Source organism: Pelophylax lessonae (genome assembly GCF_965119305.1).
Source record: "Pelophylax lessonae genome assembly, chromosome: 3".
NCBI classification, from domain to species: domain Eukaryota; kingdom Metazoa; phylum Chordata; class Amphibia; order Anura; family Ranidae; genus Pelophylax; species Pelophylax lessonae.
In genome coordinates, this window is record NC_138770.1 from 342,854,834 (window position 1) to 342,880,269 (window position 25,436).

A 25,436-nucleotide genomic window follows, 5' to 3' on the forward strand; every position below is an offset into this window, starting at 1 on the left:
ACAAATGCACCACTTTGCATATACAATAAGGGGACCTCTCCCAGGCACTATATTTAAAGGAATTTTTTTATTATTAACCAGCATTTTTTTTTTAGCTGTCAGTGGGGAAACCCATTGACAGCTGATGACTCATCGGTTGTTAATGACGCTACGACTGGCTTCCCGGCCCTGCTCCTTAACAACTAGCATATACTCTGCCCTGATTGATCATATGACATCCTGGACTTTGAGTGGAGATATCTTTTTGATGCCTGTAGGCATCATTCAGATATCATATTTTTAAGCTGGCGATTTCCTGCACTGTAAAAAAAAAACAAAGCGGCAGTTCAGCCACTTGATTATTTTTACAGTTACTGGGAGGGGACATCCCCCCTCTCCCGCTGTCCTCCGGTGCTTCTACCGGCTCACCTAAGTGTTTAGCGAGCTGGAGAAGGAATTTGCCAGCGGAAGATGTTCACCATAGAGAATACTGAGGACCAGAGGGTCCCTGGCAGTCTCTATGACCTTTGGAGGCGGTGTATGGTCGTTCATGGCAGTGGAAAGCTCCATATTCCTTCGTTTGACAGTCTCCTGCCTATTAGCCTTGAAAATAGCATGATTTGCTCATCAAGATTCATTCCCCTTAGACTTCATTGGGATTCAACTTTCAGTTCAAAATTTTTAGATTTCATGTAGGATTCAACCAACCTGAACCTTTTTGTGACTTTAATGCTGACTTTCATTTTGGGAGAGAGAGTTGCAGGATACCCATTAAAGGTAGTAGCACATTTAGTTAACGCAGGTTGCCTGCTGAATATCTGTTTGTCTTTCTCTGATTTTTTCTAGTCTTGGCTTTTTATGAGATCTATGACCCTGCAAGGGTTTGATAGCATCCACGGGTACCTTATTTTGTAAGCAGTGATTTGTTTTGCAATGTCCAGCAGCAGCAGCTTCTCCTCAGCTCTACTTGTACACTATTCAACACAAAAGATTCATAAACAAATTCCATCCAAGAAGAAATCTTGCTTCAGTTCTATCTAAAGAGAAGCTGCAGCAGGGCAACTGAAATCTGGCAGAACATTAACACTGGTTCTGTCTGTGGCCAGAGGAGAAAAGAATACTCTGGAAGATTTCTCCAAACATATATTACCTTCCCTTACACCAATGAATAAAGCCTTCAGTGACTAGCTGCGGTGGATAAATATTCATAACCCAATTATTGATTCTTTCCACACTGACTACTGGAGACACATTGACAGTAGCAGACAGAAGCAATCAATACATTGAGCTTAGGAAAAACCTGCAGAGAACAAAAAAAGCAAATAAAAGCTTAGCTAGCAAAGCAAACACAAAATGTAACTTGGGACACTTCAGCTTAAGAAAGAGCGCCAACATAAATTTGTATATCAAACTGGTATCTCTGATAGGTAAACAATTTTTAACATTCAGATTTTTTGAAAAAATATTAAATGAGTCTGTTATGTTTACTGAATATACACCACATGCTTATGAGTATCTGCTAACTTCAAATTTGTATGTACTGTATTTATATCTACAGGCAACCAGCCAATTCCCTGCCTTTGGAACCACAAACCACAGTTGAATTCGAAAACGGCCCTAATGTCACTTTTCTGGTTGTAATTCCTTTAAGAACTACTTGCACCTAATTCTGGCAAGAATTTAAACTAGTGTCGGAAACATTACCAATGTGCAGTAATTACAGGTATTTCCTACTACTGCCACTTTATGAACATGTTGCTATGGCAGCAACAAATTTAAAAGAATTACCACCAGTTTTTAAATGAGGAAACTGGTAGAAACTATGACCACATTTGAACTGATATACAAAAGGTATGCCAGTATTCACAGCGGGCAGTGCTTGTGCTGGGAATCCATCATGTGTGTGACAGCTTCAAGCACAGATCTGTTTCCCTGGCCATATTGAACTGTTGGCTGGGAGATTTCCTGGCCAAAAGCTAAATGTAAATGGGGATACAGGTGATGTCCCTATTTGGAAAACAACTTTCATTGATAGACTAGTTCCCCATCAGATGACTTTTCTAAATGCCTACCATATAGGGCATTTCAACTATATGGAAAAAAACAAAAAACGATGATGATAGATCTTTAAGTGAGTAAAATAGCTAAAGAATAGTGATGGGCAGAACACCCCCAGGTTCTGTTCTACACCAGAACAGGAAAAAAGTTCTGACCAGAACCCTGTTGAAGTCTACGAGACCAGGATTTAAAAAAATCAAAAGTTCCCATTTTGAAGGCTTAAATGCAAGTTTAAGGGTATGGGGCCCGGGTGCATACAAAGGGTATGGGGCCCGGGCACTGCCCTGGGGGACATGTATCAATATGTACAATGTTGAGACGTGACCCTGTGTGTTGTGGCACCACATCCAATTTACGCAAGTATAGAGAACAAAACATATAGGTAATAGGATTTTAAAGGTAGCCACCATTAATCCCAAAAGGAAGAAATCCGTACTCAAATATATATAAAAATACAACATTTATTTATGATAACATAATAAAATATTTAAAACCATCACACAAATGGTGTGCATGAAGGTGCTATATAACATATTCCTATAGCAAAAGAACCCATAAGTTGACCATCGTGTGCCAGGGTCTGGTGTCTGTGAAAGCACAGAAACAGACGACCTCCCATATCCGGGCCAAACTGTATCTATTTTAATATAGTTTTTAAAAGAGCAGCTATTTTAATGATGCTTAAATTGAAACAATAAAAATGAAAAAAATCCTTTAACTATAGTGCCTGAGGGGTCCCCTTAGTCTGCCTGTAAAATGGTCCATCTGTACCATGTATAGAACCTGCTGCAGCAAAATTGGCATATATAAAGAAAATAAATGGCATTTAAATTGATTTTGCTTGCAAGCTTTCTTTATTTTGTAAACCAAGGCTTAGGGAGGGTATGACGAGGCCACACTTTAGTGCACTCAGAACAAGATTAGAGATTGTTGTGTATAAATTCTGGTGTCTCTTTGCAGACTTTGGATGGAAATAACAAAGTTTTACACCACAGTGAGCAAGCCTTTTGTGAAGAAGCCAAATTATAGTACACTAAAGACAAGATTAACTTTTTTTTAGATAAAGTTTGGTGTCGCTTTCACAGACTTTGGATAAAAGTAACAGGTGTGGAAAAATTGGGCCTTGGGTGTTGGTGGTGCCTTCACACCATAACCTTTCACAGTTATCCTTGGCAAATGCAGGATTGAACTCTGCTCTTGAAATGTATGTCACACAGGTGCAGAATAATTGGGCCTTGGATGTTGCTGGTGCCTTTACATCATAACCCTTCACAGTTATCTTTAAAAAACACTGGATTGGACTCTGTTCTTAAAAATTATGTCACACAGGTGCATAAAAATTGGGCCTTGGGTGTTGCTGGTGCCTGCACACTGTAACTCCTTATGGGTTATGTGCCTTACGTGAAAATAAATAGCGGTTTTAACCCTGCCATTGTGGTACAGCACATTCTGCAAATTTATGGAAGGGGGCAGAATCCACCAGGCGGAAAGGCAGGAGTTCTAAAGCCAGCAATATGGTCAAGCTGGAATTTAAATTTTGGGCATATGGGTGGCAGGGAGTGTATATTTTTTTTCGATGCAGCAGCTGGGGCAGAGAAATTATACTCTACAGATGGTGGTGTGCTAACGGCAGACTTGCTGCAAGGTACTGTGACACCCTTTGCTATACCATCATCCATGTCAGTGGAGGCTGCTGAGAGGTCATCATGATATATAGCGGGGGTAGAGATAAAAGCTGAGGAGTGAGGAGAAGAAGTTATGTCCCTTTTGTGAGGCTTTCAGGTGCTGTTGCCAACAGGCTGAGTGGTGGAAGGTTAAATGCCTTGTCAAGCATGTAGTACCCAAATGGCTGGTGTTTTTTTCACATTTCATATGCTTCGCGCAGAGATTGCAAATTGCAACAGTGCCATCAGGCTGCACATGTGTTAAAAATGCCCAGACAGCTAAGCTCTAGGAAGTGAGCCAGGAAATAGGAACTCTCCAATCTAATGGAACAGAGTGGCTGCTCCCTACTGTTCTATGATGGCTGCCTCTGGAGGACATACTGCCTCGTTGGGCTTGTCCCCCCCTCACTTTCCTCCTCTGCTCTAGCAGGCACCCAACTAGAGTCAGTGACCTATTCACTGAAGCCAACGTGGCAATACGCTGTGGTTGGGGGAACATGACTTCCAAATTTTTGTTTATCTGTGTTATCCCCTTTCTGTAGGCTCATGTTATTCTCTTCCTCATGCTCAGAACCAATATTAGAATCAATAAATGGCTGTGCATCTTTCAGAAGCAAGTGGCTGACATTGTGGTCAAATAATTCAGCTGACTCTCTTGTGCATGATGGTTGGGCAATGGCAGGAGTAGCTGTGAACAAGGAGGCAGAATAGGCCGCTCTGGCAGCTGCAATGGACTGTGACCTAGTTTCAGCTTGGGTGATAGAGGATGAGGAGGATGAGGATGGTTTAGCAAGCCAGTCCACCACCTCCTCTGCATGCTGTGGCTAGATAGTATGCCCAACATCAGTAAAAAGAGAAAAACGTGCCCTGCCCTGAGGACAGACCATGTTCACCTTTGCCTATGTATACAGCACTAAATGTAATGCTGTCAAACACTGACACTACACTAACACTACACTAACACTACACTGACATGCTACACTCAATCATAATAACACTAGCTATCACTGAGCCCTGCTCTATCTCCAACAACACAATGCAACACTGTTCTTCTAGAAGCGCTTTTGTTAGGTCAGGCACTGATGTTGCATAAGAAGGCCTGGCTTGCAGTCTCCGCTCTAATTCATCCCAAAGGTGTTCTATCGGGTTGAGGTCAGGACTCTATGCAGGCCAGTCATGTTCCCCCACCCCAAACTCACTCATCCACGTCTTTTTGGATCATGCTTTGTGCACTGGTGCGCATTCATGTTGGAGCAGGAAGGGGCTATCCCCAAACTGTTCCCCCAAAGTTGGGAGCATTAAATTGTCCAAAATGTCTTGGCATGCTGACGCCTTAAGAGTACCCTTCACTGGAACTAAGGAACCAAGCCCAACCTCTGAAAAACGACCCCACACCTTAATTCCCCCTCCACCAAATGATTTGGACTAGTGCACAAAGCAAGGTCCATAAAGAAATGGATGAGCACATTTGGGGTGGAGGACCTTGATTGGCCTGCATAGAGTCCTGACCTCAACCCAAAAGAACACCTTTGGGATGAATTAGAGCAGAGACTAAAAGCCAGGCCTTCTCATCCAACATCAGTGCCTGACCCCACATATGCGTTTCTGGAATAATGGTCAAACATTCTGATAGACACACTCCAGCCCTTGTGTACAACCTTCCCAGAAGAGTTGAAGCTGTTATAACTGCAAAGGGTGGGCCAACTCAATATTGAACCCTATGAACTAAGGCTGGGATTCCATTAAAGTTCATGTGCATGTAAAGGTAGGCATCCTAATACAAAGGAATACAAAAATGGGCTAAAACTAACACTTTCAATTAAACCTGTAAGGGGTCCCAAATGCACTTGGATCCACTGGATGTCATCAGGGACCCTCTTAACCACCCAAATTTTCAATCCATCAATTTTCCCATCATGTTTCAAAACAGAGTGTCTGGCATCTGGAGACATCAAATTGTATGCTTGCATTATGTAAAAATGTAAGTTTCCATCCTGTAATTTAGAGGGTGTCAGAACACTACCCTGAATTAGAAAATGGGGGAGAGAACAATTGAGCTAACCCTTGTGTACCATAATCCTAATTGTAAGCAGAAACAAAAAAGAGTTGGTACAACATGGTTGTCCAACGGAAGATTAGCGGACTTTAGAGGCACATACTGAGCAGGCAAAAATTGTTTGGATAAAAATATTTAAATTTTATTCAACACATTGTTTAAAAAGAAAGGGCATATGTGCATATATATATACAATAAAAAATGAACTCTGAATAGGAAAAACCTCCATACAGATTCCAAGTGGTTATGCAAATATTATATATGATTTTTACACAAGAGGTACATATGTTGTGCTGGTCTGGAAAGGTCAACGCGTTTCACATTACGCTTCTTCAGGACCACAGACGATTAGGTACTCTCTCCTGCAATGCAATACACCACGTCATCCAAAGCAGATGAACGGCCAATGGGGGGCAAAAGGGGGGGAACTAGACACCCACCTATGGTTCCAATTAATCTCCCACAGAGGGCGGCGGGGCAACGAGTAACACCTTAAATCAGCAGGAACCAGATTAGTGCCTTGTAGGCTGTAAGGATAAGGATGTCAGCTCATAGGAATATTAAAGTTCTCCTTTATCTATTTTTGTTTCATTTTTCGTGTATCATTAGATTAACGGTTCCAATATTCTGGGATAGAAAGCTCCCAACTGAATCTCCTGTATGATAAGCCGCACAGACACCTTGCAGCTCTGCGTTTCTATTGTTAAAGATGTAGCACTTGAGAAGATATACTTCTATCTAAGAAGGAGGGAGGGTAATCCCATGCTTCAGGTAGATTCTTAAAACCTTGTACGTGTATCTTCATTCGTGTCCCGCCTTCATTCGCGGCGGGACACGAATGAAGATACACGTACAAGGTTTTAAGAATCTACCTGAAGCATGGGATTACCCTCCCTCCTTCTTAGATGGAAGTATATCTTCTCAAGTGCTACATCTTTAACAATAGAAACCCAGAGCTGCAAGGTGTCTGTGCGGCTTATCATACAGGAGATTCAGTTGGGAGCTTTCTATTCCAGAATATTGGAACTGTTTATCTAATGATACACGAAAAATGAAACAAAAATAGATAAAGGAGAACTTTAATATTCCTATGAGCTGACATCCTTATCCTTACAGCCTACAAGGCACTAATCTGGTTCCGGCTGATTTAAGGTGTTACTCGTTGCCCCGCTGCCCTCTATGGGAGATTAATTGGAACCAAAGGTGGGTGTCTAGTTCCCCCCTTTTGCCCCCCATTGGCCGTTGATCTGCTATGGATGACGTGGTGTATTGCATTGCAGGAGAGAGTACCTAATCGTCTGTGGTCCTGAAGAAGCGTAATGCGAAACACGTTGACCTTTCCAGACCAGCACAACATATGTACCTCTTGTGTAAAAATCTTATATAATATTTGCATAACCACTTGGAACCTGTATGGAGGTTTTTCCTATTCAGAGCTCATTTTTTATTGTATATATATGCACATATGCCCTTTCTTTTTAAACAATGTGTTGAATAAAATTTAAATATTTTTAACCAAACAATTTTTGCCTGCTCAGTCCGCTAATCTTCTGTTGGACAACCATGTTGTACCAACTCTTTTTTGTTTCTGACTACCCTGAATTACATACAGGCAGTAATCACACCTTCCACACTTTGATACACCAACATGTGACATATCCCAATTCTCTCCCATACATATTGAATTGTGCACGAGTAAGTCCTTAACAGAATTTGTGACAGGTACATGAATTGGGCTGTCACTTTAGGTGTTGTTTCCCAATGAAATTTGAAAGGGCATCTACAGCACTCTTGATAACATTCCAATGTGTGTTTTTCTAGCTGAACAATGATCAATGCCTGTTGGGATTTGTAGTTCAGTGATAACTGTCGACCCACTGGTTGCCTATTATTTTTTTTAGATAACTAAGCAAAGAACCATGATTTTTATGGACCTTTGAGTTTTATTTTGCATATCTTCCTGATTATCTTAATATATTTACTGTAAGTGCAAGTTTTTATGGAAAACATAATGCAGGTTTAAAAGTCTGGCAGGCAGATGCTAAATAATATAAATCAACAGTTGCTCCTGGGTTTAACAGAATAGTCTGTCATTAGCAATGATAAAATTCCAGGTCTGTATCTATTCAAGGAGTCATTATGTATAACCTAATGTGAAGTGACAAACTTCACAGGTGCAAATCCACTTTACAAAGTCAGAAGAAATATAGGAAAATTGAAAAAAAAAAGCACAGACAAAAAAAAAATGAAAAGTCTTGAAGTGTTCTTCAGGAATATCATCTGAGATGTCAGTCTTAATGCCAAAGTTTGCTTTATTTGCCAGCATGTATCTAAATAAAAATGTTAAATAAAAGTCATCTGAATGTTATTTGAGCTTTACTGTCCATGTTAACACATATTCACTTGCATGCTTAGTGCCAATTTTTGGGTTAAGTCATGAACTCTGATCTATGTTTTGTTATCCCTGTTGAAACATAATCCTAGTTTTACCAATTCCACAATCACGTATGACTGCTAAATCTGACAGAATGTAATATGTTATATTAAGTTGACTGTGCTGTTACTGTAAGGCAATAATCTCAGCTGGTTGCAGCTGTTACACTGCTGTTGCAATGCATAGCATCTACAAGTGAAATGTAACATTTTATACAGACACTAAAATAATGAGCTGGGTTTCAAATGTTCATAACTAATTACCAATGGCTTTTATTTTGCACTATGGAAGGAGGAAATGAAACTTAAGTTATCACTTTTCAGAAATATTATTAGTAGATGCTAGGTGGTTGAATTCCCTTGCAAAGTGAACAACCTATTTACCTTATAGTAAATCAACCCCTATTATTTCACTGTGCCATGAGTAGATGGTGAAAGATGTGTCACCCCCTAATGGCGAAGATGGGTTTATTTGTGCAACAGCTCCAAGGTTCTGGCTCTCAGGATTGACTCGATGGCATAGTCAAGAATTAGCAAAATGGTTATGGAAGGAGAAATACAAAGAATAAATAAGGGGTGGGGGATACTGCGCTTCTGGGAAGAAAAATGGCTCGTCTTCCAATAAATACTTGATCAAATTCAGGTGTGTAATAAAAAAATGTGAATTAAATAATAAAAATATATTGGAATCCTTCTACAAGTGGAGAAATTTTAAGATAATCTTGGTTCAATCAAGTATATTCGTGTAAACAATTCATGAATAAATAAATAAGATTAAGTGCTATAATTAATGTAAAAAACCATCAAGTGTAAAATGAATAAATGTGATCTATAGTAAAAAAATAATAAAATATATACAACACCACTCTATTCTCTAAAAAGCCATAAATGCATTCAGTGACAGGTAAAAGTGCTCAGTGCATAAGAAGGTGCATAAATTCATTCAATATATTAAACGTAATGTCCTGAGTGCTCAGAAAAAAATTCCAACAAATAGTCCAATAGTGTATCCAGATAGGGAAATCCTAAAGGTGTTGACCCTTCACCTAACACCGTGCTTAAATAGTGGGGTGCTTCTTCTCTCTTATATACCCCTCTGGGTGTGCTAGTCGCTCACCTCAAGATCTCAAAACATGTGCCTTATCAGAAATCCAAGGGGCTCCTTTTCACTCCTGCTCTGTTATCCAGTGGGTAATGTTGTATAGACTGCCTAGGATGGATCAGCTTCCTATCCTTTTCCAAGTCCCCAGCAAATCTCAAAATCAGAAAGGCTCAAAATAGTGCAGTATTCTCATGCATAAAAGACTTTATTACCACATAAATTAAAAAGACTCACATTAGCCAGTAAAGCATTGCGCATTCAATAGAAGACTCGAGGAAGATCGCGGTCCTCACTTCCTCGTGTGTGCGTCACTTCCTGTCTAGCGTCCCTACGCGTTACGCCACTTCCGCATCACGTGGCTTCTTCAGGGGGAGAGAATCCCCTGTCTTTACTGGCTTTACTGGCTAATGTGAGTCTTTTTAATCTATGTGGTAATAAAGTCTTTTATGCATGACTATACTGCACTATTTTGAGCCTTTCTGATTTTGAGATTCGCTGGGGACTTGGAAAAGGATAGGAAGCTGATCCATCCTAGGCAGCCTATACAACATTACCCACTGGATAACAGAGCAGGAGTGAAAAGGAGCCCCTTGGATTTCTGATAAGGCACATGTTTTGAGATCTTGAGGTGAGCGACTAGCACACCCAGAGGGGTATATAAGAGAGCAGAAGCACCCCACTATTTAAGCACGGTGTTAGGTGAAGGGTCAACACCTTTAGGATTTCCCTATCTGGATACACTATTGGACTATTTGTTGGAATTTTTTTCTGAGCACTCAGGACATTACGTTTAATATATTGAATGAATTTATGCACCTTCTTATGCACTGAGCACTTTTACCTGTCACTGAATGCATTTATGGCTTTTTAGAGAATAGAGGGGTGTTGTATATATTTTATTATTTTTTTACTATAGATCACATTTATTCATTTTACACTTGATGGTTTTATACATTAATTATAGCACTTAATCTTATTTATTTATTCATGAATTGTTTACACGAATATACTTGATTGAACCAAGATTATCTTAAGATTTCTCCACTTGTAGAAGGATTCCAATATATTTTTATTATTTAATTCACATTTTTGTATTACACACCTGAATTTGATCAAGTATTTATTGGAAGACGAGCCATTTTTCTTCCCAGAAGCGCAGTATCCCCCACCCCTTATTTTTCAGCTTCACACTGCATGGTTTACAGTACTGATACATGCAGCATCTGGGATAGGTCCACTTTAACTACACATTTCCCCAGACAGCGCGGGACTCATCACATAAACTTTTAATACAAAGAATACCACTAATTAAAAACCAAGCTGAATTAAAACTAGGAGGCTAAGTGAGTCACAATTTCAGTAGCAGGTCAAATAGTCACATGATTGCTCCTAAATTTACTGCAGCAGTCACTCAGCACACTAAATAAGATATGGGGTTTCCTCTTACTATTGTGTTTGCATAGGTGCATGTATTAACATACATTATGATACACATTACTGCAAGCAAAAAGGGGGTATATGTGCTTTTTGGTCTATTGCTATTCATTTTAAATAGGACTCTAATGCACATAATTCTTAGATATAAATGCATTGTGTTTAATTAAGGATTCCACGCTATGGTAATTAGGGAAGGGCTGCAGCCTACCTCAGAGATCCCACAGTGGGAAATCAGGAATAGGAATTAAAAAAGGGGGAGGTAAAAAATGGTTCTGCCAATGATATATACAAACAAATAAATATAATGTAATACTTTTTGGACCATCAATAAACATGTTTGCAATCTAAATTGTGTGAATGAACAAATAAGTGATGTAAGTGGAAGACACTCCTATGATCCAAGAAAGTAAATCCAAATGTAAAAAGCTAATATATATATATATATATATATATATATATATATATATATATATATATATATATATATATATATATATATATATATACATGCAATAAACATAAGTGCAAAAAATACAAGTATATATATATATATATATATATATATATATATATATATATATATATATATATATATATTGATTGCATTTATGGTTTGATAGTGTATACATATATATATATATATATATATATATATATATATATATATATATTGTACTTATGTTTATTGCATGTATATATGAATATATATATATATATATATATATATATATATAGGCTTTTTACATTTGGATTTACTTTCTTGGAACAGTGTCTTCCACTTTCATCACTCATTTGTTCATTCACACAATTTAATTTGCAAACACATTTATTGATGGTCCATTTTACATTTTATTTATTTTTTGTATATTATTGGCAGCGCCATTTTTTACCCCCCCCCCCCCTTTTTTTTCATTTCTATAAATGCATTGTGTGTTGTGGAATGCTGTGTTGGCTAAAAATAGTGCAGGTATGTTTGAATATGCTTTGAGGCTTATTAAATTTCCATATAAAGTGATCACATTGCCTAAAGTCCCACACTGCCTAAAGCCCCACACGTCCGAATGCCAGCCGACATCGGTTGGTTAAAAAGAAACGGATGACATTCGGCCCGTGTGTATGGCACCCTGTCCAACAGAAGGTGGGCGTTTAGCCAGCTTCTGTTGGATAAGCATGGTTGAAAACCAGCAACCGACCTGCTCCCGATCAGTGATCAGTGCTTTGGCCAATGGCGGAAACCGCTCATCAAAGTGTACTTAATAAACTGAAACACACAAGAGTGAATAAAAGAATGTACCTGCACCTATTTTTACAATGCAATGCAGCACATTATAATGCAGAGTAGTACCTGAACCAGGAAGAGATAGGAAGAAAGATATGTAAGGAAGCAAGTCATAAGTGGACTGCAAGAGGTAAGCAGTTGATGGCAGCTTCTAAAAAATGGTATTGTTAGGTATTATTATATAGCGCTGGCATAGTCCACAGCTTTTTGAGGTCATATACTCTTTTCTATTTTTCCATCCATGGTTAGTAGCTAGTTAGTTAGTGGTTGTAAAGTGTCATTTTTTTTCCTAAAGTAGAAAAGAGGTTATATTTACCTGCTCACAGAAAGGTGCCCGAAACCTCCTCTTCTGGGGTCCCCCGCAGGCACTTTCAGCTTTGCCTCTTCTCCGTGTGCCACCACAGGAAGCTGCTTAATTTATTGCAACTCAAGCAGGCCGGCTCCTGAGCCAGGCTGTGTATGTGTCTATAGACACACACAGCGCAGCTTGGCCCTATTCCCTTCTTCCCACTCCCAGAATTTTACTGACAAATGCAGTGGCCCCAGGCTCCCACTGCTCTCAGCCAAGCCTGTGAGAGAGGGGAGAGAAAAGGTGCTGACAAGCACAAAGCTGGATCGATGTAGGATTCAGGTGAGTATTTAGGGAGCAGGAATGGAGGAACAGCTACTGAAAGGTTTTGTCTTTATACAGTATAAAGAATGCATTGAGGTAAAAAATATTTTACCTTTATAACCACTTCAAAGCCAAACTCTAGATATACAAGACAAAATATTTGCAGTCTTATATTCATTAATACATCATCAAATGTATTTTTTAAATGCAAATATTAGAAGTACCTGAATTTGACCTGGTATCAGCCTATTGCTGTTCCTGTACAGCAAAAGTCAGACTGGGAGAGGAAGAAGCAACAGCACATGGAGTCTGTTGAGTGATCACAGCAGAAGCTGTGTGGCTCAGACTCTGTCTCTTTCTCTCTAACTAAATTTCCCTATAGCCCTTACAAAAAATTTGTCATACCTATAATGTTACTAAACTATTTAAAAAAAATTAGAATTGCCTGTGGTCACCTTTTCTCCTTACCAGAGCCCAGCAGGTCTAAACAGAGATTTTTCATTAGTGTTGTCTTGAAGGTCTGTAAAATCTGTCAGAGGTTTTATGCTTCAGCATCAACTAAAAACTCAAATATCAGCTGTAAGCGGATTGACATTTTAAAGGCTAGGTTCACCTTTAATAAAATAATACATGCACACATTTGCAGGAAAAAAGTGTGCATTTATTATTTTTTTCTACAGGAGCCTACAAACATTTTCCCAGCTTTCTACTTGATGCATCTGTAGGTGCTTTCAGTTAGAAAGCTGGGGAAAATGTCAATGGACCGATTACTGTACTCGTAGTCCATTAAAGCTACAAGTCCAGAGCTCCACACAACCACACCAAATTCGAATATGAGAGCAGCTTACTTTGTATACCATGTTAATTATAGTATACACAAATTCTAATATTTTTGAAGACTACAAAAAAAAACAAAAGTAAAAAAATATATATTAAAAAAATATTATAGATGATAATGCAAACCACAATTGAGTCTATATAAGGTAGAAACAGATGGTATTCCCATATTAACACTTCCATTACAAACCTAGAGGTTTATTCCTTTTTTAAATAACACCTGTCATGAGAGAATTATGGGGCTGTCACTGTTAACATCTTCTTATCAGGATACTGATTTCCTGGCAATCATATTGATCCATTGCCTATATCTTTTTTGACTCGCAGGCCCAGGAAAAAAAAGAAATAAGGAACACTGAAAATTTTCAGAACATTTTCAGAACATACTTATACTATACTAGTTCTGGGTCTGTGTCACAAAAGTATTGAATCAAACGCAACCAGCTTACTAGCATTTTCAAAAGGAAAGCATTGGTAAACTTCCATAACTCTTGTGGCAGGTGTACTTTAAAGTGAAGCCCTACCTAGCAGCATATACTTCATTCCTTTTTGCTCCTCTTGTTTTCCCTGTATGGGCTACAAGATGCTGGAGACATTGTCTTCCCAGAGCTATTGTACTCCCTGTGTTGGCAGAACAGTTTCACATGAGTTGAGTCACATGCTACCGGGTGTTTTATTTAGCTCGCAGCATTGAACAGAGCATCAGAGGAACAAAGAAAAGTTAAACATATGCTGCTGGGGATGGGTAAAGTGCAGGTTTGATTCAAGCCTAACTTCAGCTTAATGAAAAATCTACCCAAAATGATTTCACCGATAAAGTTGAAATTAAAAAAGACAAGCTCTGTTTACAATACTAGCTCTTTCCACTACAGAAATTCATTTTCTCAACTGGATAGCATTCCTCCTCTGGATAGCCTACTTCCTTTGAGCCCTGGGTGTCATGGACACACCCTCTTGGGGTATGTCATCCAGCTGCCCTGGGTTCACAGGAAGACAATGGGGTTTATTTACTAAACGCAAATCCACTCTGCACAACAAGTGCACTTGGAAGTGCAGTCGCTGTAGATCTGAAGGGGACATGCAAATGCACTAATACGGCCCCAATGACCTCAAGCACTTCAATTATCAAAAAGAGTGTTGTGGTCGAGAATTTGCTATAGTTAGACTTTAAGGCTACTGAACAGAGCAATGCACATCAATGTTTCATATTTCTGGGCCAGCGTTGCCATCAGAACTGCTGGTTTGCAACAAAAATACAAAACTAAATTATAGAACAAATTATCCCAAACTGCATATCACTGTTACAATCTAGTTGGCCATTATAAGTACATGGTAAATAAATCATGGCTACTATGAAGTAGGGCTTTGGGGTTATTTCAGAGTTAAATAACGGCAAATAAAATGCAGTAAAATAACGCATGCAGTAAATCAGTTGTGAAAGTTCAATACACTAAGAATTTAGTGTTAAATAATGAATGCAATATTTTTTCTATTGTTCGGTAACTACTGCATTTTTGCATGTGGTAATTTATCGCACGTGTCGGTTCTTTAAGGTAAGTTCCTTATAGCATTTTACGTTTTAGCGCCGGTTCACATTTGTGCAATGACAGACATTGCATGTGATTCGCAGCACACTGCTCAGGAAATCACATGCGAGGTCTGTGCGATGCAAACTCTAGTGCACTATAAATTTACCAGGAAATCTTCCAGAGGAGTCTTTGCAGCACAAATCAGAGATCTGGAGGAAACCTGATTTTACTATATGCTGTTGTTGCCTAGTCCATGAGAGTGGTTAGGCATAGGCGTCTGGTGAGTCTGAATTTCAGCTACTTCTCCTGGCACTGTGTGGTGGTGGCAAGCAAGGGTGATCCCCATAAGTCGCACCTGTGATCCTTCATGTTTGCACTTTCATTGCTCTATGCACTTTATACCTATGGACTTTATGGACTCCTATTGATGTGATCTCATGCTTTTATGTATTTATGATTTTATGCTTATATTTATCACATCTGATTCATATATTTTGGTATATGTTATCATCCCATTTATTTGGTAAGAGGTTATCACCATCCCTGCGCTACTGAAAAAGCCAGTTCCTGTTTTTTATGGATGAATTTTATTTTTTATTATAGGAAAAATTAAATGAATTTTTTATCTGCAAGGTGCTGTGCCACCCTATATGAGTGGTGGGCAGTGGGCACAGTACAGTCTATGGACCTGTCACTCACTGGCAGGCAACTGCAATTATATTACAGAGGAAAAATTAAATGAATGTTTTATCTGCAAGGTTCTGTGCCACCCTATATGAGTGGTGGGCAGTGGGCACAGTACAGTCTGTAGACTTGACACTCACTGGCAGGCAACTGCAATTATATTACAGAGGAAACATTTAATGGATTTTTTATCTGCAAGGTGCTGTGCCACCCTATATGAGTGGTGGGCACTGGCAGTGGGCACAGTTCAGTCAGTGGGCTTAACACACACTGGCAGGCAACTGCAATTATATTAAAGGGTAAAAATTAAATGACTTTTTTATCTGCAAGGTACTGTGCCACCCGATATGAGTGGTGTGCACATAGTACAGTCTGTATATATATATATATATATATATATATATATATATATATATATAGAAAAAATAAAATAAAAGCAGACTGATGTACCAGCCCTAAAAAGGGCTTTTTGGGGTGCTGTCAGGACGCTGTCCTTACAGCAGGAGTGGACACAGAACACTGACCTAGCTAATGGTTTCCCTATTAATTCAGCAGCAGCAGCAGCACTCTCCCTGCTCTAACTAACACTGCAGCTTCAGAATGAATCTAAGATGGATGCTGTCCTTGCTTTTTTATAGGAGGTGGGAGGGTCTGGGAGGGAGGGTATGCTGATTGGCTGGAATGTGTCTGCTGACTGTGAGGTACAGGGTCAAAGTTTGCTCAATGATGATGTATAGGGGGCGGACCGAACATCGCATATGTTCGCCCGCCGCGGCAAACGCGAACAAGCGATCTTCGCCGGGAACTGTTCGCCAGCGAATAGTTCGGGACATCTCTAATCAGAAGTGCATAAGAAAGAAAGAAAGAAAGGAGGCGCAAACACCTGGTGCATTACCCTTGGACACCTTTAAAAACTTTTATTAAAAAGCCAAAAACATCCTCACAGACATGAAGAGCATAGATCGCATTGAATGAGTCCACCACATGTGGAAGTATTCATATCTGGAGCAATCTGGACCACTGACGAGTTTCGGGAAACACGCTCCCCGTCCTCCGAGCTAGTCTATCTTTCAGCAAGGTAAGATTTATACTGAATGTGCCATGTGTGCTGACACCCATCTGCCCCCTGCCCCAAAGCAACCACCCCCCCATGTTGAGGGCATGTAGCCTTGTATGGTTCAGGAGTGGGGCGCTCACTCGCCCCCATCCCCATCCTGGCCAGTCAGGCTGTGTGCTCGGATAAGGGTCTGGTATGGATTTTAGGGGAAATCCCATGCCATTTTTTAAAAATTTTGGTTTGGGGTTCCCCTTAAAATCCATACCAGACCTGAGGGGCCTGGTATGGATTTCGGGGTGGCCCCACACTGTTTTTTTTTTTCTTAATTTGTATCGCCGGGAGCCGACAATACATTACAGCCTCAAGCAAGCTTAAATTACATTTTTTTCCTTTAGAAATGTCAGTATTGCTGCAGCAGGCTACATACATCGTACAAATGCGCCACTTTACAGGCACATTAAGGGGGCACCCCAGGCACAATATTTAAAGGAATTTTTCATTTTTATTGTTTCACTTTGAGCATTAATAAAATCACTGCTCCTGTAAAAACAATTGTTTTTTTAAAAAAAAAAAAAAATTTGCATTGATTCATGTCCCCCATGGCAGTACCCAGGTTCCCATACACCTTTTTGGGCCAATAACTTGCATTTAAGCCTTTAAAATTAGGACTTAGAATTTTTTATGTTTGTGTCCCATAGACTTTAATGGAGCTCACTAGAACATTTCCCCTGTTCAAGATGGTCTGGTGCGAACCGAACAGGGGGGTGTTTGGCTCATCACTAGTCTTCTCCATGTAAAACTCTATTACCTGAAAATAGCTGGTAAGCTGTGTTGCACTCCTTAACTAAATCCATTATGCCATACATTCATAAGAATGTGTTTTTTTGTAAATGTATGGCTTACAAGACCTGTTGAAAGTGCTCTTTACTACATTGTTTTATGTTTTTGGCCCAATTCTGTGCTGCTGCCTATGTTTATATAGTGGAAAGTAAAGAAAACTTTTTTTTAGAATTGTTTTAAACATTTTTATTTATTTTTCATGTTCTTATCCAACTTTAACTTGTTGTAATGGTGTATATAACCAAAAGTATTACAGTGGCCACTTCAAGAGGTCGCTTCTAGCTGGAAAAATTGTGTGGGTTGACATACTACATTGTTGCACTTTTTTAAACAACATTTACTTTAAGGCCCCGTTCACATAGCAGCGACGCTACTTCCCGAGGCGACCTCCGAGGTCGCGGCGCGCTGCTCGCCCCGCGACCTCGGAGCGGCCGGCACGGACTTCATAACATTGAAGTCTATGACGGTCGCTCCGGGTCGCCCCAAAGAAGCTCCGGACCCTTTTTCTAAGTTGGAGAGACTTGTGTCGCTCCTATTAGAATGGGTCCGCAGCTTCCCTATGGAAGGCGACCTACGGCGACCTGTGAGGCGACCAGGTCGCCTCACAGGTCGCCCCAGTGTGAACGGGGACTAAAAAAAATGTATTCTTTTTTTATTTTTTTTTTTTAAAGTTCAGTTGATGCTTGCATTTAATTTAAAAACTTGTGTACTCGTGATGCATAGAGCAATATTTTTGTGTGTCCACTGCTGGTGCAATAGTGTCAACCTTCATAGGGTCCTCTGTGAGTGGAATTAGACTCCTCTCTGAGGTTAGTATTGCACCCCTTTCTGTGGGTGGAATAGTACCCCTTCCTGTGGGGGGAATTAAGGCAATTTTTGTGGGTCTTCTGTGGACTGAATTAGGCTCTCGGTGGGTGGAATGCCCCATTCTGAGAATAGTCTGAATAGGCCCCTTTTTCTGGTACCACACTGGCTGTCCCCACTAAATGGGTGGTGTTAAATATCGCACCTTTTTTTAGTTCCTGTTTCATTTGTGAATGAAGATTACCTCACGATTTTTTTGTGGCATTTGCCGACAATTTTTTTTTTCCCGCTGTTTACCGCAAAAATTTTTTTGTTCCAATGAATTGGACTTTATTTACTGCATGCGATAATGTATGCAAATGAGTAACATAATTCTCTTACTGCATGCGATAATGTATGCAAATGAGTAACATAATACCCTTACTGCATGCGGTAAAGCTTAGTGAATTGAATTTGAGACTAATGAGAAAGTATATGAGAACAGTATATGGTGAGGTGGGTTGAACAAGCTAAAATAGATGTGGGGAGATTTTCGATTCCTTTAGGCATTTTTCCCTTCAGTATAACCTAGCTATGCCTAAATATTCTCATTTACGTATATGATCATGTAATTTAAAAACCACATGTTTCTCTAGTTGTAAAACATACTTACATGTACGTGGAACACATTAAGCAATCTAATCTTGAGTAAACTGATTTTCTGAACATTTGATTCAGCAAATTCCTCTTTTCAGGAAAACCTCATCTTTATTGTAAAAATATCTCTAAACGTCAATAATATGACAAATAAAACAAACTCATAAGAGAAAAAAAAAAACAGTACTTTATTATACTTTAAAGGGTTTATAGATGAACAAGGGGACTTAAACTTCCAATTTACCTTATGAAGCATTTTGTGAGCTTGTTAAAGGCCAACTAACAGCTAAATCAGAACTATTTATTCCTACACTAATTTAATTCAAGTGGGTATTTAAAATCTCATAACTCTAAATGATGCTTCTTCCAGATGGTAAATTAATGTAATTTTAGCAAGAAGAGAAGTTGCACAGATATTTAGTATTTAGAACACTTGCTGATTTAATGCTCTGCATCCACCAATGCACAGATGTTGCTTATCATTTTAGTGCCAGCCTGTCTCTATATTTCCACTTACTGTGATCTGTGGAATGAAGATTGGAGGGTACAGAACATCTAAGTTGTTTTTATTATTATCGCCATGTTAATAATTCAGTAGTAATATATGCAGTTTCTAATTATATATATATAAACTCTTTTTTTCTTTTCAAAGGGTTTGGATGGAATTTCAGGTCTTCCAGGTCCAACCGGCCCCAAGGGAGAAAAGGTAGAATATACTTTCCATTAAATTTCAGTGGCAAAGAAAATTATTGTTCATATAAAAATGCAATCATTGTTTCAAGGATTCTCATTTACGAAGAATGCAAGAGTGGCTAAAACATCATATCAGTATTTATACACAATTTTATGCACTTTACACAGTTCACTGGATGTTAACAATGCATGTTATTGGTATGGACCTTGAATGTAATTTAACAGATAATGGCATAAAGGTTTTTTGTCAGTGTTTCTCTAGGATTATTGGGTGCTATTAAAGTCTAAATGTTATTTTTTAAAAATTTTTTTATAGATTTCTGTAGCATGGAACATTTAATGGACTTATAATGGACTTTTATATTCTAGCACAGCATTATATATATATTGTATGTAGATATATATAAAACAGCGTTTTTGTTTGCACACAACTAAATTATAGAAGCCAGCAGAACTTCACCTTATTAATACCTTCACTAAGATCTGGGGAAAATTCCCTTGCAAAGTGAACAATCTATTTGCCTTTAGTAAATCAACTTCAGTGGGTAGAGATTCTGGGGTACCTAGGAGATAAAATAAGCTTGTGGTTCACACAATTTTTAGTTACTTATATATGTGTATATGGAAAAATGGAGGTTCATTGTTTTTAATGAGAGTAGGGTGTGTGTGTGTGTGTGTATATATATATATATATATATATATATATATATATATATATATATATATATATATATATTTTTTTTTTTTTTTTTTTATTATCCTTGCAGATGATTGAGTATTCTTTACAAAGTAAAATTTCACCACATTTTATATGTTCTGGGGAAAAATCCCTTGAATAGTGCCAATCCCTTTGCAGAGTGAACAGCTTATTTACTTTTAGCCAGTCTACACCATTGTATTCTTCTTAATAACAATTCAAAAGAATTCAGAAAAAGTGGTTATATAAATACATAGACAGACCTGAAAACATAGATGAGACAAAATAAAGCCCCTTACACACTGACAGAATGTCAGGAGACATTGGGCCCGTGAGTATGCCACCCTGTCTGACAGAAGCCGGACATTTGGCTGGCTTCTTTTGAGTGAGCCGCCATTTGGCCGGCTTCTTTTGAGTGAGCATGCTGGAAAACCAGCAGCAGACCGACCCCCGATCAGTGCTTCCAGCCAATGGCGGAGATCACTGATCGAAGTGTTCTGGTGGGGGTCATCCCTCTATCAGAACACAACAGCTCAGCAAGGGAGATCGATATACTAACTTTGCATAGTTAGTACAGCACCTCCGACTGGAGCTGTCGGTCTGGGTTGAACAAAAAAAAAAACTCATAGTGTGTATCAGGCTTAAGTTAGTGGGTTGTGAAATTTTCTGCAGTCTACCAAAAAATGAAAAAGTCAGCTTTGAATAGATTATACTATAATACTTTGGAGATTACAAGATCAGCTCATGTCTGTAAAAAGAGTTTAGTGGAAAGTGAAAGGTGTCCTGGCTTTACCCAAGCCAAACTTGGTGTATATAAAGGATTATTTTCAGTTTCTTATAGTAATAATCCTTCAGCCCCAATTGTTTATGTATGTTGATCACTGAATTATAGTGGATACCATCTCAACAGTGACATTTTAAACTAATCTAGTAGGAGCAAAATGTTCAATACTTTCTGGTTCCTTACAGTCAAATAACACTTGTCTACTTGACTAGAGTATTAAAAATGGTAATTATTTTTAGTTTAAAGGCTAATGAAGTCCTCTGGCACAAACATTTTGTCTGGCAGAGAAGTATTACAGTGGTTGTTAAGCCACTTATATAAAATCATCAAATCCCTGTAATATAGGGAATATCTGTAATATAACAATAAGTGTCCCAGAAAAAATATGCAGATCTGTACCTTAATCAGAGCAGCTCTCAGCGTTCAGCTGACTTCTCTGTTCTCTTCTCTGCCCACCTGACAGCTCCAGTGGGCATGGCCAAGCACGGCCTCTGATGTCAGCTGGGGAGGAGGAGAAGAGAAGAGAGAGAGAGTGGTGACGTGATCGCCGAGAGCTGCTCAGATTTAAGTACAGATCACAATTTATTTATATAACACAGACACAGGGACACTTATTGTTATATTACAGAGGAGACTAGATGATTTTAAATAAATATGAGAGCAGCAGGAGGGGAGGGGGCAGGAACTGATGAGCAGACAGGCAGGGAGGGGAGGGAGCACAGAGGAGAACAGTGCAGGGCTACGGATGACAGAGGCACGTAAACTGACCATGGAATCAGGGCTCAGCAGCCATGATACACAGTGGTCAGTTTACAGGGGGGGGGGGGGCCTGGCAGGATCAGCCAGGTTTTTTAGGTGTTACAAGTGGGCCAAATGACACAGCACAAATACTGTGCTGTATACCATGCTTTAAGGGAACAGGATCTTTTTTTATTTTATTTTTTTATGGTAACAAACACTTTACCTTTGCCAAAGAAATTAGGATTATCATTATAACAGATCACTAGTTTGAATCATATTTCAGCATTTTTACTCCTAAAAATAGAAACAATTTGTATATTTTTTTCTTTTAAAGGGTCAAATGGGACCACCAGGTCCAGCAGCAATGCCTGTAAGTATACATAAATAAAGGCTATCAAATGCACTCGTTTTTATTCACCTGAGTTTCATGCACTATGTGAGACTGTTCACATTGACCAACCAATGAACATTTTGTACCAGCAGGTTTAAAAGAAGTATACTGACATATTGTGGGATTATTACACATACCAGTTACATATTAGGGGATTAAACTCATGATATTGTCTTACCAAATGCTGCTTTTACAGCATGATCATTCAACAGAAGCTAGTCGTTAGACCAGTTTCTGTTAAACAGACAGCAGTACACGTGGACTAAAGGTTAGCCAATTCCTGCTGAACTGCTCAATTTTGATCTGTGTATACCCTGCTTAAGATTAGACTTCCACAGAACATCAGCTTGGAGATAATATAGGGATTACATAATTTTGGCAATGCCATGTGAATTACAATTAGAATTGGTAACTGATCCACAACATTTAAACTTTGATTTTTTTCTGGATCACATGAATTTTGTCCAATTTTGAAACTAACATGTTTGATGACCTGCATTTTAAAATATTGAACACTTTTATTGTGGTGGTGTGAGTCTACATCTCCCTCACTGGGAAGAGCCTGAGGATATCCTCAGGAGGCAACCGGTGATCCTGTGGCTTACCAGTGAATAAACGACCCCCAAAAATGAGAAGAAGGGAAAGTATGTAGCTTTTACCCTCCTGAAGGAATACAAATCCCCAGCAACATTAAGAATCCTGTGTGAAGTGAATCCAGCAGTGTGTAAAGTAGAGCCAGCAGTTAAGGAGTCCTCAAGTTGTCTAGTTGAAGTTCCTTGCAGTATCCCATGCTCCCTATCCAAGTTCCTGTTCCAATAAAAACCCTAAAATATCCCCTAGGCTGTGTGCACTTTAAAGGGGAAACTAGGACCAAATTCTCCAGCAGCACCTAAGGGGGTATGCTATATATATAAACACACATAACTGTTAGAAGATAGGTTACGTGAGGATTGTTTTAGGAAGAAAACAGTTAATAATTTTAATTTAGATGTGCTCTACTTTTGGTAATTTAGTGGTCCTAACTCTCAATAATAATACCTAAACTAAAAGTAATTACATTTTTTTTTAGAACAATTAAACACCTGTTTAAGCTGCAACTTTGTTTTATTGTTGTTTTTGTTCCTTTTTTTTTTGCATTCTGGTTAGAGAGACACATGATGTTGCGGTTTCAGAACTTAATTCATCATGGTTAATTTGTGCAGCAGACTTGACAACATCAAATCCCATTTGACAGTTCTACATCTGTATTTCGACCTTTGTGTGTTTAATACCATCCATCACTTGGATCTTTCTAGCTGAGGTTTTCATAGTATTCCTATCCATGTTAAATAGCATCTGAGGTTTGCTAGCATTTTTTTCCCCTTTTTTTAACAAACATTTTATCTGTTGCTTCCTAACCTTGTTGCTCTAATGTTATATCGACATTTTTAGAATGTGTTAATTTTCTCATATCCCTGATCATTGATTTTTGTAAAGAAATGTAACTGGCCTATAATGTAAGCTCTTGCTGGAAATCTTGGGCTTCAGAATTTCCTGTAGTGAGTAACCTGGAGTTAATTAAGGCAAAGATTTCATGGGCTCAATGCACAGATCTGCCACAGAGCTTTAATTGCTCTACAGGGACAGATCAAGCTACTCATTATTCAGTTATTGTTATAGAGATGCTGCTGCATCTGATTCCCTAAATTGCTTCAGGAAGACAGGTGAGAAAAGAATAAGGCAAAACGAGACATTACTGAGGAAAGGAAGCCACAGAATAACTTTGAAAAAAGATTGTTGTTTTAGAATGTGAGAAAAGAAAGCATCCATCAGTAGCCACTCTATTATCATGCACTCGTGGAATTCCCATGATGCACATGCTACATGTCACTAGTCACAGATTCCCACTAAGTCACTCTAATTGATTTTATATCATTCGGTTATCACTGCTAGAGGTCAATAATACTTTCTGTGAAAATTACTTTTTTGTTTAGAAACTTTGTCTTGCTGATAGTGGAAAGTGACATTTTATTCTTTGTTGAGTGGCACAAAGCAAGCTTTTATTTGAAATGCTTGTCAGAACGGATGTGTGTGCTATAGAGAAGTAGCTTAAAAGAAACCTGTACTCATGCCATTGCTTCCCTAATAACTGAATTTATGGTTTATTGGCTTTAATGCAAATCCAGTGGCTTCATTAATAAATCACTAACATGAAAAAAGTTTGCGGATCTGGAGTTCTGGCATCACTGCATAGTTCTTAGTTTATGATTAAAAATTTAAAATCCAAGAATTGTCAAAGATTCCTTTGGATTGTATTATATCAACTAGTAGAATGCCCTGACTTTGTCCAGCTGGCATTTACTGAGGCTGCAGTTAGTCACATGGCAGTTAACAATGACTGTGGTTTATAATTAACCATTTAAAAAAAAAAATAAAAATTATTATAGCAGTCACCTAAAGACTGTAATTGCTCAAATGCATAGGAGGGTTATCACAATATGACCTTTAGGCCTGCAAGCACGTTATACTCACCCTGGACAGCAAATTAGGGGTTCCTCTGCTGGCTTCTAAAAATTCTTCATAGAAATCCAGAATTAGCATATGATCTTTGCATCTAATATCACCTGATTGAATCCTACTAAATCAAAATCCATGCAGCTATGTCAAAGTGACTGATATGTGGGAAGAGGGAAGAATGAGATGATTCACAAAGACAGTGCTCCCAAGTTTCAAATTATTAGAACTTGCCTCTTTATTATACTAATTAAGCATTCGTAGACATCAACAATTTTTGAAATGTTACTGGTGGAAAATTAAAGGAAGGAATATCATAGGTAATCTTTCCCCTTAGTTGGCATTAATAAAAGCCTCTTAGTTTAAGCGTTTTTTCTTTATAAACATATAATTCACACCATTCAGAGCCAGTTCAGAAAGACAAATGCTTTCTTAAAGGTTATTTTATATACAGAGTGTGTACCTAGTGTAAATCTCTTTTTTCCAAAGGGAATTACTTACTTATTTCACAATGTTTTCCACATTTTTTTTTTTTATTTCATTTTTTTAAATAAAATGTAGCAAAATAAATAGAATATTTAGGACTAAGTAATAAAGTTTCATTTTATGTGACTTTATTACTTAGGGAG

General features: G+C 38.5%; 1 protein-coding gene across 1 annotated transcript in view; it reads left to right on the forward strand.

The window, feature by feature from the left end:
* COL19A1 (collagen type XIX alpha 1 chain) overlaps positions 1-25,436 on the forward strand; it is a 1,241,599-nt gene that overhangs the window by 504,679 nt on the left and 711,484 nt on the right. Inside the window, exons 14-15 of the mRNA XM_082249430.1 lie at positions 19,661-19,714; positions 22,258-22,293. Coding sequence (XP_082105556.1) covers positions 19,661-19,714; positions 22,258-22,293 — 90 coding nt within the window. The remainder of the gene's footprint in view (positions 1-19,660; positions 19,715-22,257; positions 22,294-25,436) is intronic.